At 38.4% G+C, this 18,530-nt stretch overlaps 1 protein-coding gene across 1 annotated transcript in view; it reads left to right on the top strand.

Annotated features, from left to right (window-relative positions):
- Positions 1–18,530, top strand: part of SH3BGRL (SH3 domain binding glutamate rich protein like) — a 154,996-nt gene that overhangs the window by 111,862 nt on the left and 24,604 nt on the right. Inside the window, exons 2-3 of the mRNA XM_079765732.1 lie at positions 9,832–10,017; positions 14,640–14,720. Coding sequence (XP_079621858.1) covers positions 9,832–10,017; positions 14,640–14,720 — 267 coding nt within the window. The remainder of the gene's footprint in view (positions 1–9,831; positions 10,018–14,639; positions 14,721–18,530) is intronic.

Below are 18,530 nucleotides of genomic sequence, written 5' to 3'. Positions count from 1 at the left end.
CCCTGATTGCTGGCCAGGCCTAGGGGCACTATTGTATATATTGGGAACAGTATCTTAGACTTAAAAACTAAAACCTGGCAAGGCTACTCTAACACTGAAAAAAACAGGATGATGCCACAATGACATGCATGGACTCTGGTTTGCACATTTTGTGATTAGCCCTGATTCTGATACTTATAACTATGTGACAAAGCCAATTATTTAACTTCTCTCTGCTTCAGTTTTCCCACCAATAAGATGGGGAAAATGGTACTACTGCCTCAGAAGGATCATATTATGTACTACTTTTTATAATCAGGGCAAAAAAATGTACCTGCTCATACAACAGCAAGATGCCTTTCACCTGTATGAAAAGTATGGTCACTGATACATGCAGATTGTGAGAGGGATGTCTGACTGCAGATTTAGGCCTGGCATATTCCGAGGGGTCCTGGATTGCGAGAGGATGCTGGCCAGGCTGAGGGATCAGCCACCCCCCCCCCCCCCCGTGCACAAATTTCATGCACCAGGCCTCTAGTAGAGACTAATAAAACAGTACAAAAGATAAATGAATACAAGAGCTGGTTCTTTGAAAAGAAAAACAAGATTGATGAACCCCTAGCCAGGCTCATCAAGAAACAAAGAGAAAGGACCAAAATAAATAAATTCAGAAATGAAAGAGGTGCTATAACAACAGACATCATACAAAGGATTGTAAGCAAATATTATAAACAACTATATGCCAACAAACTGGACAACCGGGCGAAATGGACAAATTCCCAGAAATGTACAATCTTCCAAAACTCAATCAGGAAGAATCAGAAATCCTGAGTAGACCAATAATAACTGATGAAATTGAAGCAGTAAAATACTCCCAACAAACAAAAGTCTTGGAGCAGATGGATTTATAGGATAATTTTACCAAACTTTGAAAGAAGAATTAGCATCTATCCTCTTCAATCTATCCAAAAAAAATTCAAAAGGAAGGCATACTTCCAAGCTATTTTAATGAATCCAGCATCATCCTAATTCCAAAACCAGATAATGACACTACAAAGAAAGGAAATTACAGTCCAATACCCCAGATGAACACAGATTCTAAAATCCTCAACAAAATATTAGCAAATTGGATCCAGTAATACATTAAAAAGATCATACACCATAATCAAGTGGGATTTATTCTGGTGATGCAAGGCTGGTACAATATTTGCAAATTAATAAAAGTGATGCATCACATAAACAAAATGAAAGATAAAAATCACACGGTCATATAAACTGATGTAGAAAAAGCATTAGACAAAATCCATCACCCTTTTTTAATAAAAACTCTCAAGAAAGTAGGAATAGAGGGATCATACCTCAACATAATAAAGGCCATATATGACAAAGCTACAGCTAAGATAATACTCAATGGGCAACAACTAAAAATGTTTCCCTTAAGAACAGGAACAAGACAAAGATATCCACTTTTACCACTCTTACTCTACATAGTAAGTATGCTATAGTAATCAGACAAAGAGAAAAAAGGCATCCAAATTGGAAAGGAGGAAGTAAAGCTGTCATTATTTGCAGATCATATAATATTGTACATAAAAAAACCCTAAAAACTCTACCAGTAAACTTCTAGACATAATAAATGAATTCAGCAAGGTAGCAAGATACAAAATCAACATCCAGAAATTTATAGCATTTTTATACACCAATAATGAACTCTCTGAAACAGAAAATTAAAAAAAAATCCCATTTACCACTGCAACCAAAAAAAATGTGATACCTAGAAATAAACTTAACCAAGGAGACAAAAGACCTGTACTTGAAAACTATAGGACATTGAAAAAAGAAATAGAAGATACAAAAACAAAAGGAAACATATACCATGTTCATGGATTAAAAGAATTAACATCATTAAAATGTCTAGACTACCCAAAACAATTGGTAGATTCAACACAATCCATATCAAAATACCAAGAGCATAATTCTCAGAACTAGAATAAATACTCCAAAAATTTATGTGGAACCATAAAAGACTTGAATAGCTGCAGCAATATAGAGAAAGAACAATGAAGTAGGAGGGATCGCAATACAGGATATCAAACTATACTACAAAGCCAAAATAACCAAACCAGCGTGGTACTGGCACAAGAACAGGCATATAGACCAATGTATTAGAACAGAGACCCCAGAAATTGACCCATATGATTATGGTCAGTTAATATTTGACAAAGAAGGCAAGAGCATACAATGGAGTAAAGACAGTCTCTTCAATAAACGGTGTTGGGAAAACTGGACCAACAAATGCCAAAAGATGAAATTAGACCATCAACTTACACCATACACAAGAATAAACTCAAAATGGATAAAAGACAAATGTAAAGCATTAAACCATAACAATTTTAGAAGAAAATATAGGCATTAAAATCTCAGACATCTCATGTAGCAGAATTTTTGCCAATACATCTTTTATGGCAAAGAAAATAAATAAATTGACTACATAAAAATAAAGTTTCTGCACAACAAAAGAAAGCACCATCAAAATGAAAACAAACTATGGCATGGGAGAACATATTTGCCAATGATACATCTGATAAGGGGTTAAAATCCAAAATATATAAGTACTCATACAACTTAACAAAAGGAAGACACACAATCCAATTAAAAAATGAGCACAAGACCTGAATAGACATTTCTCCAAAGAGGACATACAAATGTCTAAGAAACATATGAAAAAATGCTCAGTCACTAACCATCAAAGAAATGCAAATTAAAACCCAATGAGATATCACTTCACACCTGTCAGAATGGCTCTCATAAAAAAATCAACAAATGCTGGCAAGGATGTGGAGAAAGGGAACACTAGTTCACTACTGGTGGGAATGCAGATTGGTACAGCCACTATGAAAAACGGTATAGAGTTTCCTAAAAAATAAGAAAATGGTACTTCCATTTGACTCAGTGATCCCACTTCTGGGAATATATCCTAAAACCCCCAAAACACCAATCAGAAAGAATGTATACAAGCTTATGTTCATGGCAGTGTTATTTACAATAGCTAAGATTTGGAAACAGCCCAAGTGCCCATCAGTAGATGAGTGGATGAAAAAGCTGTGGGACATTTACACAATGGAATACTATGCATCTGTAAAAAAGAGGGATCTCTACCCTTTGGAACAATATGGATGGACCTGGAGAATATTATGCTAACTGATATAAGCCAATCTGAGAAAGACAAATATCAGATTTGTGCAATCAAATGAACAAAATCAATTGATGACCAAAATAAAGCCCGAGGCATGGAGGCATGGAACAGAACTTAATGAGGGGCTAGGGCAACAAGAAGATATAAACCAAAGAACTTATATACTTATATGTATAGCCTATGAACATGGGCAAGAGAATGGTAAATACCTGTGTGGTAGGGGCGGGTAGATTGGAGACATCCGTAATACTATTAACAATAAAAATAAATATATATATTTTTAAATTGTCAGTGGAGACAATGTGACAGAGGTTGGTTATAAAACAAAACAATGACAGTTTTACTTCTTCTTTTCCAACTTGGATACCTTTTATTTCTTCATCTTGTCTAATGGCTATGGCTAGCATTTCCAGTACTATGTCAAACAGGAGTGGTGAAAGTGGGCATCCCTGTCTTGTTCCTGTTTTTAGGTGAAATGGTTTTAGTTTTTGCCCATTGAGTATGATGTTGGCTGTAAGTTTGTCATATAAGGCTTTTATTATATTGAGGTATGATCCCTCAATTCCCACTTTGCTGAGGGTTTTTATCAAGAAAAGGTGTTGGAGCCCTAACTGGTTTGACTCAGTGGATAGAGCGTTGGCCTATGGACTGAAGGGTCCCAGGTTCAATTCCAGTCAAGGGCATATACCTTGGTTGCGGGCACATCCCCAATAGGGGGTGTGCAGGAGGCAGCTGATCAATGTTTCTGTCTCATCAATGTTTCTAACTCTCTATCCCTCTCCCTTCCTCTCTGTAAAAAAAAAAAAAATCAATAAAATACATTAAAAAAAAAAAGAAAGGGTGTTCGATTTTGTCAAATGCTTTTTCTGCATCAATTAATATGACTATGTGATTTTTATCTTTCAATTTGTTTATGTGATGTACCACATTTATTGATTTGCTGATATTGTACCATCCTTGCATCCCTGGGATAAATCCTACTTTGTAATGGTGTATGAACTTTCTGATGCAATGCTGGATCTGATTTGCTAGAATTTTGTTGAGGATTTTGGCATCTATGTTCATGAGGCATATTGGCCTGTAATTCTCTTTCTTTGTTTTCTTTATCTGGTATTGGCATTAGGGGAATGCTGGCTTCATAGAATGAGTTTGGAAATGTTCCTTCCTCTTGAATTTTTGCAACAGTCTGAGGAGGAGAGGTTTTAGTTCTTCTTTGAATGTTGGGTAAAATTCCCCTGTGAAGCCGTCTGGCACCAGGTTTTTGTTTACTGGAAGCTTTTTGACGACTGCTTCAATTTCCATAGTTATCAGCCTATTGAGATTTTTAGATTCTTCCTGATTGAGTTTTGGAAGATTGTATTTTTCTAGGAATATGTCCATTTTGTCTAGGTTGTCTAGTTTGTTGGAATAGAGTTGTTCATAGTATTTTTTTTTACAATCTTTTGTATTTCTGTGAGGTCTGTTGTTATTTCGCCTCTTTGATTTCTGAATGAAACTACACCACCAACTTACACCGTATACAAAAATAAACTCAAAATGGTTAAAGGACTTAAACATAAGATGGGAAACCATAAAGGTCTTAGAGGAATCCACAGGCAGCAAAATCTCAGACATGCTGAAGCAATATCTTTACCGACACAGCTCCTAGGGCAATGGAAACTAAACAGAAAATAAACAAATGGGACTATATCAAAATAAAAAGCTTCTGCACAGCAAAATAAACCATCAACAAAACAACAAGAAAGCCCACTGCATGGGAGAACATATTTGCCAATGTTATCTCCGATAAGGGTTTAATCTCCAACATATACTGGGAACTCATACAACTTAACAAAAGGAAGATAAACAATCTAATAAAAAAAAATGGGCAATGGACCTAAATAGATACTTTTCAAAAGAGGACTTACAGAAGTCCTAGAGACATATGAAAACTTGCTCAAAGTCACTAATCATCTCAGAGATGCAAATCAAAACGATAATGAGGTACCATCTTACACCTGTCAGAATGGCTATCATCAACAAATCAACAAATGACAAGTGCTGGTGAGGATGCAGAGAAAAAGGTACCCTCATGCACTGCTTGTGGGAATGCAGACTGGTGCAGCCACTGTGAATAACAGTATGGAGTTTCTTCAAAAAACTAAAAATGGAATTCCCATTTGACCCAGTGATCCCACTTCCAGGAATATATCCCAAGAAAACAGAACACCAATCAAAAGGATATATGTACCCCTATGTTCATAGCAGCACAATTTACAATAGCTAAGATTTGGAAACAGCTGAAGTGCCCATCAGCAGATGAGTGGATTAGAAAACTGAGGTACATCTACACAATGGAATACTATGCTGTTGTAAAACAGAAGGAACTCCTACCATTTACAACAGCATGGATGGAGCTGAAGAGCATTATACTAAGCGAAATAAGTCAGAGAAAGAAAGATAAATATCACATGATTCTCATTTGTGGAATATAATGAACAATATAAACTGATGAACAAAATCAGATCCAGAGACAGAGAAGCATCAATCAGACTGTCAAACCTCAGAGGTAAGGCAGGGGAGGGTGGAGGAAGGCGGAGAGATCAACCAAAGGACTTGTATGCATGCATATAAGCCTAACCAATGGACACAGATATTAGAGGGTGAGCGCACAAGCGGGGAGGTTGGGGGGTAATGGAAGGATAAGGACACATATGTAATACCTTAGTCAATAAAGAAAAAAAATAAAACAAGATAAAACGTCACCTTTATTAAATATTTTATAGTAGATTGGCACTTTATGAAAATTAATTGTTTTCCCAATTGAAACATGGTTATTAAAGTTTCGGTCATCCATTGAAAGTTGAACATTCACACTGGACCATTTTAAAGCCCATACAGATACCTTGTCAGTTTCCTTCATTTAAAATAAATTTATTTTACCCTTGTCATGACAGACAAGGAGCTTACTGAAGCTAGCTGGAAAGTAACTGTTCCCTCTAGGTAACATTCCTCAGTAGCCCTGCTCTGTATCTTTGGAGGAAAGGATACCTTGAATTTCAAACCTGGACATGTGTCGAAACCGGTTTGGCTCAGTGGATAGAGTGTTGGCCTGTGGACTGTAAGGTCCCAGGTTCGATTCCGGTCAAGGGCATGTACCTTGGTTGCGGGCACATCCCCAGTAGGGTGTGTGCAGGAGGCAGCTGATCGATGTTTCTCTCTCATCGATGTTTCTGACTCTCTATCCCTCTCTCTTCCTCTCTGTAAAAAATCAATAAAATATATTAAAAAAATACACAAACAAACAAACAAAAAAAACGGACATGTGAGAAAAAAGTAACATTCATTGGGTAGAGGTGAGCAGTATGATTTGCTCTTTGAAGAAAATTGGTTTGAATTTCTGGACCGTGCCATCATCTACTTGGAAGTACAAATTATTTTTTCTGTAGAAAATTTAAATTGTATTCCTTAGTAAACCCTTGTGATACCCATTCCTAATTGTTCTTGCATTTTATGATTTTTAGTCACCTGTGTTTACTGTGTCCCTTTATTTTAAGTCCCATTGGGAAATTAGGAAATTAGAACCACCTGAAGCCCCTTTATCAAAATATGTTCTAGTGAACATGTGCTTGTAGGTGTATAACAAAGCAATAACTCTTTAGATATAAAATATGCCTTGTTAGAAATAAATTTGCTATTTGAAATTTTGGACTTACAGATTTTACCAAGTTAGGAAACATTTTTTAACATTCCCCGAAGATTCAAAATTGAACACATGTTCACATTTGACAGGACAGAACCTACTAAAAAGTGTTATTATGGTCCATTCCCTTCAGCCTTATGGAGGTGCAGAGCATTATAGGAAGTATGTGTATTTATTGTCAGGTAGTTCCAGAGCATGGGAGAAATACTTGTGGTCCAGAAATTATGGCTGGAGAGTAAAGATATCAGTGAAGTTATACTACAATGCCCAGTGATAAAAAGCCTGGCTACCATCTTAACTTAGAGAGAACACTGCTCTCTATGTAGTAAGCATTCACTAAGGTAAGAAGGCTTCAGAGTCATTTATCTTAAAGGTCTTCTATCCTTTTTTCTCACACAAACATGACAGATGACTTTAACCCAGGGCCACGTATAATTTTTAGCATGTTAGCTAAATGTTACCTCTTCATTAATTTAAAACTATCTGTTGCAAATGGCAAGTGACTCAAAGTACCATATTTAGGGGCATCTTTATACCTACTTAAATTTGCAAATATGCAAAAAATAGATAAATTACTTGATAAAATTTATAATAACTGAACACTTCCTGTTGTATCATGGAGATTAAAAACCACTGATTTAACTGAACCTTCTATCAAGCTTATGGTCCAGAAATTTTCAACCTTTCATCTCAGGGCACACATATACTTATTACTAAAATTATCTGGCACACCAAAATATATATTCTTTGCCAATCTGACAAAAATGGGTATAATTTTGATTCATTAACACCAGGTGGCAATTGTTGTGTTGGCTGTTGTCATTTTTTAATTTTTATTTGACAATCTAAGGGAAAAGAGGTCAGGGTCTCTGACTAAATAGTCAGATATTCCATGTTTTAAAAATTCTTGTGGCACACCAAGTGAAAATCACTGGTCTAGTCCATTAGACATTCACTCCTAAATATTTGACTTTTACATTGATTTTTATCAAAATTAAAAAAGGAGCATATGTTATATTTAGGACTGGAAGTTTGATTTTATAAGCTAGCTAGAGGCCCGGTGCATGAAATTCATGCACGGGGGGGGGGGGGGGTGTCCCTCAGCCCAGCCTGCACCCTCTCCAATCGGGGACCCCTTGAGGGGTGTCCGACTGCCTCTTTAGGCCCAATCCTGGTGGACATTCCTCTCACAATCCAGGCCTGCTGGCTCCCAACTGCTCGCCTGCCTGCCTGCCTGATTGCCCCTAACTGCTTCTGCCTGCCAGCCTAATGACCCCCTAACTACTCCTCTGCCAGCCTGATCAACGCCTAACTGCTCCCCTGCTGTTCTGATTGCCCCTAACTGCCCTCCCCTGCTGGCCTGGTCACCCCTAACTGCCCTCCCCTGCTGGCCTTGTCCCCCCCAACTGCCCTCCCCTGCAGGCCTTATTCCTCCCAACTGCCCTCCCCTGCTGGCCATCTTGTGGCAGCCATCTTTGACCACATGGGGGAAGCCATCTTGTGTGTTGGAATGATGGTCAATTTGCATATTACCTCTTTAAGGAAATATGATTCCTGTTGGAAAAATTAGTGATCTTTAAAGAAAGGCATTCTATACTCTGATCTAAATAGCCTATGGAAATTTCAATTCTTATTGGGAGAAATTGAGAATTTTTTCTCTGGAGTTATGTGATGAGAGAGAAAATTACTTACACACAAGCAAGTTAGAAGGACAAATATACAAATCTCTCTGTGTGTGGGGGGTATGTGAATCCATAGAGGACTTGACTGTATGGAAGCTTTATTATTTTGTATTTTTATTTCCATTGGGAGGACTGCTTCTTTTGATTTTATTTTTCTGATTATTCTACTCCATGTTTCTTTTTAGTGTGACTCCATGAATAATTTTTTGATTATGCTCTGCACCTCAGAAATGTTAAGTAAGAGTTTTAAATTTGAACAAATTACCATAGAAATGTGTATTAACATTCTAAAATAAATGCATATTAGAGGAAAAGCCTAACTAAATAGTATTAATTTTACTATTTTAAAACTCTCTTTTAGGTATGATTAGGAAACAAAATAATTGTATTATCTCTACCTGTTAATCTAGCTGAAGAAGTAGCACAGATACACATGAAAGATCCCTTAGCAACACATGTTAATGACTAATGAGTGGTACATGTATATTCCAGACTTAGTATACAAGGAGACTTAGGTCATATCTTCTTTTTTTTAAATATATTTTATTGATTTTTTACAGAGAGGAAGGGAGAGGGATAGAGAGTTAGAAACATTGATGAGAGAGAAACATCGATCAGCGGCCTCCTGCACATCCCCTACTAGGGATGTGCCTGCAACCAAGGTACATGCCCTTGACTGGAATCGAATCTGGGACCCTTGAGTCCACAGGCCGACGCTCTATCCACTGAGCTAAACCGGTTTTGGAAGGTCATATCTTCTTATTCAGTTTCTGTTGTAAACAATGAACATTGAAGCACAGAATGACTCTGAGGCTTGTAACATTCTCAAGGAACTATTTATTTCTATTCATTACATGATGCTTATTAAGATAGGTAGTAGACTTGGATTGTTTGTGAAGACTTTTAACAAGGGCTGAAACTAAGAAGGGCTTTTAGATAACCAGAAAACCAAAGCTTCCTACTACTCACACTTTTGCATTAACTGCATTTTAGGTTATTGATATGCATCAGCTATCCTTATTTTTGTTCATTAGATGTGGGAAATTTTCTAGAAAAAGAAAAAGTCAGGTTGATAAAAGGATCTGTCACCTGAAAGCTCTTCAATCCACTTATGAAACATTGTTAACAACAAAATAATAAAGCGGGAAAACTATGTATCTTCTGTGAAACCACAAATATTGATCCATGTCTGAATTTATTTATGCTAGTTCATAAACACTGACTTTTGTTAAATTTGAAAATAATAGAAGCTTTTTGTTCAGTAATATAGTTTGTTGTCCTTTGGGTCCTAGATTAAGAAGAAACAGCAAGATGTGCTTGGTTTTTTAGAAGCTAACAAAATAGGATTTGAAGAAAAAGATATTGCTGCCAATGAAGAAAATCGGAAGTGGATGAGAGAAAATGTACCTGCAAATAGTCGACCAGCCTCAGGGTACCCCCTACCACCTCAGATTTTCAATGAAAGCCAGTACCGTGGGGTAAGGAATCAATTTAAATACTTGGTGTGTGTTTTTTTTTCAAATGGATTTGCTCAAATCCATCCTATCCATTTCACTCTCTTGCCTAGATATGCATACAATCATTTCTCTTGTTCATTCTTTGCATCCATCCTACGCAGCTGAGGTATTTTGCCTATGACTAGGAGGTAAATGAGTCACCCATCAAAATTACCTGTAAATGTAGAAATACATATTTTTTAAAGATTTTAATATATTTTATTGATTTTTTACAGAGAGGAAGAGAGAGGGATAGAGAGTTAGAAACATTGATGAGAGAGAAACATCCATCAGCTGCCTCATGCACACCCCCTACTGGGGATGTGCCCGCAACCACGGTACATGCCCTTGACCGGAATCGAACCTGGGACCTTTCAGTCCGCAGACCGACGCTCTATCCACTGAGCCAAACCGGTTTCGGCGAAATACATATTTTTGACATATAATTTTACATTTCTTCATCTCAATTCCAATCAGAGCAATTATATTAATGTTTCTGGTATATGCATGAAGGAGACTCTGAAAAGAAGCCAGCAGTTGGACTTATTTAGATTAACATTAGTTTTTAAAAAAGAGGAATGTCTTATTTTCTGCTTGAAACTAGTAATACTTTTATTTTGATATCATTAATGAATTTTGTTAAAATTTTAATTCAGCTCATTGAACTTATGTAAGAAATGGGAGAAAATATTTTTACTTTTATTTGCTTTGTGACTGGTGCTTTGAAGTATGCTATTTTGTTTAGTCTTCATTTAAACCATGGAGCATTTTCCTTAATACTTTACTCATTGTATATTCAAGTACCATTTATAGTTTATGGCTATTCTAGGCAGCACAATAGCAAGTAGAAATCTAAATAAGACACAGCCTCTTCTCTTAAGGAGCTGATTAGGAGTAGGGTGTGAGGAGAATCATACATACCTGAAAAAATCAGAGAATAGTTATGAAGTTATGGTAGAGAAAACCTAAGTAAGGGCTATAAGAATTTCCAATAGAGAAATGTTTGCATTGCTATATCCTCAGAATTAGCATTAGTGAAGAAAATATATTTTTAGAGCCAGCAATCCATATCTTCTAGCTCAGGGGTCCTCAAACTTTTTAAACAGGGGGCCAGTTCACTGTCCCTCAGACCGTTGGAGGGCCAGACTATAGTTTAAAAAAAACTATGAACAAATTCCTATGCACACTGCACATATCTTATTTTGAAGTAAAAAAACAAAACGGCAAAAACACCCACATGTGGCCTGTGGGCCGTAGTTTGAGGACGCCTGTTCTAGCTCATAGGTTTATATAGGAGTGAGGCAGACACTTTTTGGTGGGGATCTTTTCATGGACCAATTCAAACCATATAAGGGATGGGTGTGACAAACTTGAGAAGTTCATTGGCACAGACGAGTTTGTGAATGTAATTAGTCACTTCTGAGGAGGGGTCCTAAAAATTTCATCTGTTGCTGCAGACATAGCCAATGTGTAAAGACAAACTACAGATAAGGAAAAGGCAAGTATGCTATCCATTTAGATACTGAAATCTCACTTCCTCTATATTTGAAATTTCTGAAAATTGGTGAATTAGAGTGGTTGGAAGAGGCCTCAGGGGTCATACAGTCCAATCTAAGCCAGTATATATTTTCTTACCTTCTCCTTTTTAAAGCAGACATTTCAATTTGTTTGACGTTTGAAAACAAACACATTTTGGGTTATAAGGATAACATTTGAGAAACCACATTTACCTGGTTTATTTCTCCTTGTGAAGCCACACTGCAAGGGAATGGAGTATGTTTTGGAAATAAGGCAAGAATCACTGAGAAATGGGAAGATGGAAAGGAAGGGACAAGAGGGTGAAACTCAACCAAATGATTAAACATTTCTTAGTGGAAAAGGAATCCAACTTCTAGTGAGTACTTGCTATGTGTCAGGCACTGAGTTAGGAGTTTAAAAACAATAAGAATGAAGATTTGTCCCTATACAGACACTTAGAAGAGTATATAGCAACCTTTCATACAAAAAAATGTTGCATCTCATCTATTGTGCTATGTGTTTTGTGAGTATTATATACTGCATTGTTCATTTCCTTGTTTATTCAAAGTTTCCATCTTCATTCTTGTCTTGTTCCATTATGTGGTGGGTCAGACCACAGCAAATTACATGTTCTAATCTACATTGCCAACTGGCTGCCTATTAGGTTTGGTTGATAATAGGATGTACTAGTTTGAAGAATGGAGGGCAGGAGGAGAGGAAAAACCAAAGTATCCCCATCCTATCTATCTGGATGATCCATGACAGTGACTGAATCTCCTTTATGGTACCAGCTGTACCAGGTACCCCAGCTCCTGGGTCCTGTAATATCACCTTCTTTACTCTTTCATTTTGCCCTAAATTTGGTAGCAGCTTCCTGTTGTTTGCTCATCTCTGGGTTGTCTCACCATCACCTGTTTGCCTTTCAGATTTTTAATCTCTTCTAAGTAGTTCTTCATATTAAATTGCCTGTTTTAACTATCTCAAGGTTTCTCAATCTTGGCACTACTGACATTTGGGTTGGGCAATTCTTTGTTGTGGCGACTGCTCTGCACATTGTAGGATGTTTAACAGCAACCCAGGCTTCTATCCTTGAATTCCAGTAGCACCCTCACAGTTGTGAAAACATCTCTCCAGACTTTGCCAGATGTCTCTGTGGGAAAAATTACCCCTGTTGAGAAACACTGAACTATGGTAGCTTAGGTTCTTATTTCCAGACTGGAATGTGACTGAAACAACTACCCTATGTATATACATGAGACTCTGATAGAAAAGATACAAATTTTATAAAGTAAGCTTTGCCCTGAAAGATCTACGCTTCTATATGAAGAACCAAAACATATTTCCATGAAATAATAAATAATATTATACCAACAGATGGTATAATACATTCTGTATTAATGTTATTAGAATCTCAGAGATGTAAATAAATTATATTTATTTTTTCTCAAGAGAATTCTTATATAGGAAGCAGACTATATCACAGTCTGTTTTGTTTACTCTTATATTCTTAGCACCAAGAATAGTGATTGGAATGTAGTAGCTGCTCAATATATATTTGCTGACTAAGTTATTTAATCTGGCTTAATTGAGAAACTAGTGTTCTTTTCTTTCAGAGTTACAAACCTGTTTGTGTTTGCTAAGTCCAAGCCCAACAAATCATAATATACTTTGATACTAAAACACTTGAAACAAAGACAACCCCTACATAGCATTTTTATCAGATTTCAATAAAGCTGAAGACCTGCTTTCTTTCCCATAATTTTAAAGAATGATATGCATTGTTTTTGTTGCTTTGATGTTAGTAAGAAATATCTCTTACTAGATTCTTTTAACTAGCATTTTGAGGTTACTTCAAAGTGAGTAAGTATAGATATGACCTATATTGTTTGTTTACCTTGAGTAGCTTATAGGTCATGTGTCTCAGTATGGAACTGGTATCAAGATCCAGTTAGTTTCACTTTTGAATAGCAAGCTCAAAGAGTATAGAAGAATCATATATGCCTGTTATTTAGGGCTTATTCCTTTGTCAACATCTAGGGTACACAAAAAGATGATTTGAGTCAATCTTTGTGGAGATACTAGGGCTCTAAACAATTCTGACTATAATCCCTAAATAAGGGAGAAATTCTGATGTATCATGGGGTGGGGCTCAAATTTAGGGTCACCAATGGCTTGAGAGGCTCTCAACTTTATACCTCCACATTCTTCAGGTACCAAGAACTACACATGCTAGAAAAGAACCCTATAACACTGTGATCTGTTAGTGAGGCAATCTCTAGAGAAGCCAGCAGATTGAATGTTAATTAAGTCAGTTAAATGCTAAGCTTATCTCTATTTAAAATCAAAACAAACTAAGGCCAGGTATAGATAATGACTCAGTTTCCAAAGTAGGTGTGTTGGTAACTCCATAGTCAAATTTAGGGTATTTTATTTGTTATTTTTAGAAAATATTTGGTGGCTTAGAGGATGACAGTATAAAGAAAACCCAAACAAATTCAGTCACATGAGGCTTGCTTGGCTCACCAGATAGAGACCTTTTAGTAGCTTGTTAGGTCTTCTGGTCATATTTCATGAAAATCATATTCACTTCCTCCAAAGACAGCACAAATTTAATATTCTTATCGCCCTGGACATATCTAGCAAATATATGGTCTACCATAGGCTCTGAGGACACCTCTACCTAATAAATAATAGAACAAAAATAATGGGAAACTGGAACAACAAATTCATGCCAGAATAAATAACCTCTTACTGGTAAACTGCTTTGGGCTGTGGAGAAAGTTGCTTGCCCAAAGACAGATTTCAATTCTGTGTGATGTGGAATAAGCCATTTTGCAGTTTCTTCCCAACAGAACAGCATATCTTCTAGCTACATTAAATGAGATCCAATAAACCTTGCCTCTTTATTATCCTTTCCATAATTCTAGCATTATGGAAGTTAGTTAGCCTGCTGCCACCACGGTGGTTGACTAGTCAAGCCATTTTAAATAAATGTCCTATTTTTCTTCCCTTTTATTCTATTTTTTTGTTGTTGTTGCATGTTGCTAATTCTTCTTACCTTTTTTTTTTTTTTCTTTGCCACCGAGGACTATGATGCCTTCTTTGAAGCCAGAGAAAATAATGCAGTGTATGCCTTTTTAGGCTTGACAGCCCCACCAGGTTCAAAGGTATGATTTTCCTGCTTTATAGGCCACTTTATTACTGCTGTGCTATTTTAATTGTAAGATTCCTACCTTTATTAAATACTCAGATTAATCCCGAGGCCAGACAACATAACTGAAAGGAAATGTTCCTGCTCTGCATGCACTTAATCCCTAGGAGGGCAGTCAAATACATAAATATGTGAGTAAGAAGTAGGTAGAGTGACTTCTTCATCAATCTTCTCAAGGCAGCAAATTTCTCATTAACCATTTGCAAATAATTGGTAAGCATTTTAAAGACTCCATTATTCCAGCTGCCATTTGTGGTTCTACATTGACATAAAGCGTCTTAGTTCATAGTAATCTTCTTGGCAGCATCTATTTTCTTTGTGTGAGGCAACTGTTAGAGTCATCCATTCATATTAACTGAGGACATTTGAGTTTCCAAACTGGTCACAAAATTGCTGGCTAAATTTGGAGCTTTTCCTCTGCCAACAACAACAAAAAATAATATTTCAAGTTTCAGTGTTCCCATGAAGACCATATAAAGAAAAGAATCAAAAACTAAATTGCCTATATAATGAAATGTCTCAGAACTATGTACTTTAAATATACCTTTGTCAGGTCCAGTGGGAAGGAGAAGTCAATGCAGGGTAAGGATTAAAAAGTAAAATAAAAATAAGTAAATAGGGCATACCTGGCCACTCTACCCCTTTGAAAATAGGAGTGCCCTGCCTACCAGGAGGCCTTGAGAAGCATCAAGTCCAGCCAGGCCCACCCCCTTCATTAGCAGAGGGTCCTGCGCACCCTGCCCCCTAAAGGAGTTGACTGCCTGGCCCTTGACTAGAGATGAACTTGGCTGCCCAGCCCCCTTGATGATTGGAGTGCCCTACTCACCCCCACATCTTGAGGAGTGGTATGCGTGGCCTACACCAACTCCTGATATGCAGTGTGTGTGGTCTGCTTCACCAACTTGACGTGCAGCCAGCCTGGATGCACAGACTTGTTGCCCCATTCTGGCATGCCAGACCTGTAACCCATGGACAACAGGCCACAGTGACTTGAAGTGGTGCTCCTGGACCTGCCATCATGACAGAACATCCCCAGATACATGAACCTACCATCAAGAATCATTGTGCCTGGCAAGGAAATCCTGGACAACCAGCCTGGCCACCTTGGCACTGGCCCCATAGCTGAGACCTGAAACTCTCAGACACACGGACCTGCCTCCTTGACCTGGCCGGTCTCACACAGTACCCTGGACCACTGGACTGCTAAAATGAGGAGATAAAGAAACAACCTCCAAATGAAATAAAAGGACAATCTATAGAAAAGGAACTAAATTAAATGGAGGAAAGCAATTTTTCAGATAAAGAATTCAAAGTAATGGCTATAAGGCTGTTCGAACAACTTAGTGAGAACTACAAGGAACTTAATGGTAACTATTAGATACTTAATGAGAATTACACCAGCATGAAAAGAAGGATGAAACCATGAATAAGAATCAAACAGAAATGAAAAATGATATAACTACAATAAAGAATGTCTTGGAAGAAATCAACAGTAGATTAGAAGCTGAGGACTGGATCAACAAATTATAAAACAAGGTAGAAAACCACCCATTTGGAGTAGCAATTGGGAAAAAAAGGAAAGTTTAAGGGAGCTTTGGGACAACATGAAATGTAACAACATCAGCTTCATGGGGGTACCAGGAAGAAAAGAATCTGAGTGAGGAATAGAGAACCTGTTTGAAGAAAAAATGACATAAAACTTACTTCCCTAATGTGAAGAAGGAAAAAGTCACACAAGTCCAGGAAACAAAGAGAGTCCCAATGAAGATGAACCCCCAAAACCCACACCAAGACACATCATAATTAAAATTGAAAACATTAAAAACAAAGAAAGAATCTTAAAGGATGCAAGAGAGAGACCGAAAGTTACCTACAAGGGAGCTTCCATTAGACTCTCAGCTGATTTCTCAATACTAACACTTCAGGTCAGAATGGAGTGTCATGAAGTACACAGGAATGAAAATGAAAGGACTGAATCCAAAACTACTCTATCCAGCAAGTGTATCATTCAAAATTGAATGTGAAATAAAATGCTTTGCAGACAAAAAATGGCAAAAGGAGTTTATTAACACCAATCTAGTATTGCAAGGAATGCTAAAGTACTATTGTAAGAAGGAGAGAGAGGGGGGGAAGAACACATGCAAAGAGAATAAAAATGACAACAAATAAGTACCCACCAATCATAACTTTAAATGTAAATGGCCTAAATGCTCTAATCAAAAGATATAGGGTAGTTGAATGGATAAGAAAACATGACCCATATACAAGAGACCCACCTCAGAACAAAAGATTCACTTACAGGATAACAGTGAAGGGATGGAAATTTTTTTCCATGTGAAAGGAAATAGAAAAATAAAGCTGGGGTAGCAATATTCATTTCTGACAAAATATACTTCAAAGTGAAAGCCATATCAAGAAATAAGGAAGGAGAGAGAGTGTGAGTGAGGAACCCATAGAGGAGAGTGTAGATGTGTGTGGTGTGTGTGAGTGTATGAGATAGGGTCAGTTAGATTCTGCAGGTCTTCCAAGGGGCTCCCTAACAGGGCAGCCCTAGACGGCGGAGCCCCGCGCACAAAGCAGACACTTCTCGGCGGCTGGTGCGGACGCGGAGACCACGCCATCTTGAGAAACAGAGCTGCCTGAGACTCGGATCCTGGCTTCTGACACAAACCAGGACCCTGCAGCCACTGGGGACAGAGAACTGCTATCACAGCTTCAGACCAACAAACAACAAGAATCCAGACTTCCCCGCAGATTTCCGTGAGTCAAAGAGCCTATCCCCCTCCTCGCAGGCGTGCTGATAGCTCCATAGTAACTGATAGACCCGCCCCTCGCCCAAGCTGCCGAGCTTTGCACAGGGACGAGCTCCCACGTAGGGAATTTGGCGCGCGCGGGACAGAAGCAGCTCCCCGTCGGGGAAATCTGTCAGTGCGCACAGAGGGCTCCCCTTCGGGGAATTTGGGGGAATTTGGCTCGCGAGTCACAGCTCCCCCTTCGGGGATTCTTAGAGCGTGCACAGAGGGGCTTCCCTTTGGGGAATTTGGCGCACAGGACGGACTCCGCCCCACTTCCGGGACTCTGGGAGAGCCAGCTCACCTTCAGGATTTTAAGAATGTGCACTGAGCCAGCTCACCTTCAGGATTTTAAGAATGTGCGCTCTAGCCGGTTTGGCTCAGTAGAGAGAGCACACACAAGACGCAGCTCCACTTCAGGGAATTTGGCACGCCGGACACAGCTGCCTGGGATCCCTGACTCACAGCGCATTCACACTAAGAGCCAGTGACCCCAATTGTTGGTGCGTGTACACACAGGGACCCTGATTCTCAACGAGAAACCGCACAAGGCAACAGAGACTTTGACACTCGAGTCTTGGTGCAGACACAGGGAAACTCTGACTCCTGGCACATGCTAAGGATCTCATTTTCTGCACATACCAACAGTGTGGTGCAGACAGGGTCCCTGATTCTAAATGTGCACACGAGACCACACGGAACACTGGGGACACTGATCCTGGGCAAGTCTGGTTCCCACCAACCAAAGGCAGCCACACGTCCTAGTGTCAGAGCACTTCAGTGAAACTAGGGTGGAGCGAAGTCCCCACAGCACATGGCCCAGGTCCACGCAAACGGAAGCTTGAGCTTTCTGGTAATAGCCAGAATGGGGAAACGAAATAACTCACAGAGGAAAGAAAATGTGGAGTCGCCAAGAAAGGAAATTAGTGAAACTGAAGCTTGCAACATGACCGAAAAGGAGTTCAGAGTAATGG

This window comes from Cnephaeus nilssonii (assembly GCF_951640355.1).
Source record: "Cnephaeus nilssonii genome assembly, chromosome: X".
In the NCBI taxonomy this organism is placed as follows: Eukaryota; Metazoa; Chordata; class Mammalia; order Chiroptera; family Vespertilionidae; genus Cnephaeus; species Cnephaeus nilssonii.
This window is presented reverse-complemented; position numbering and strand designations above follow the sequence as displayed.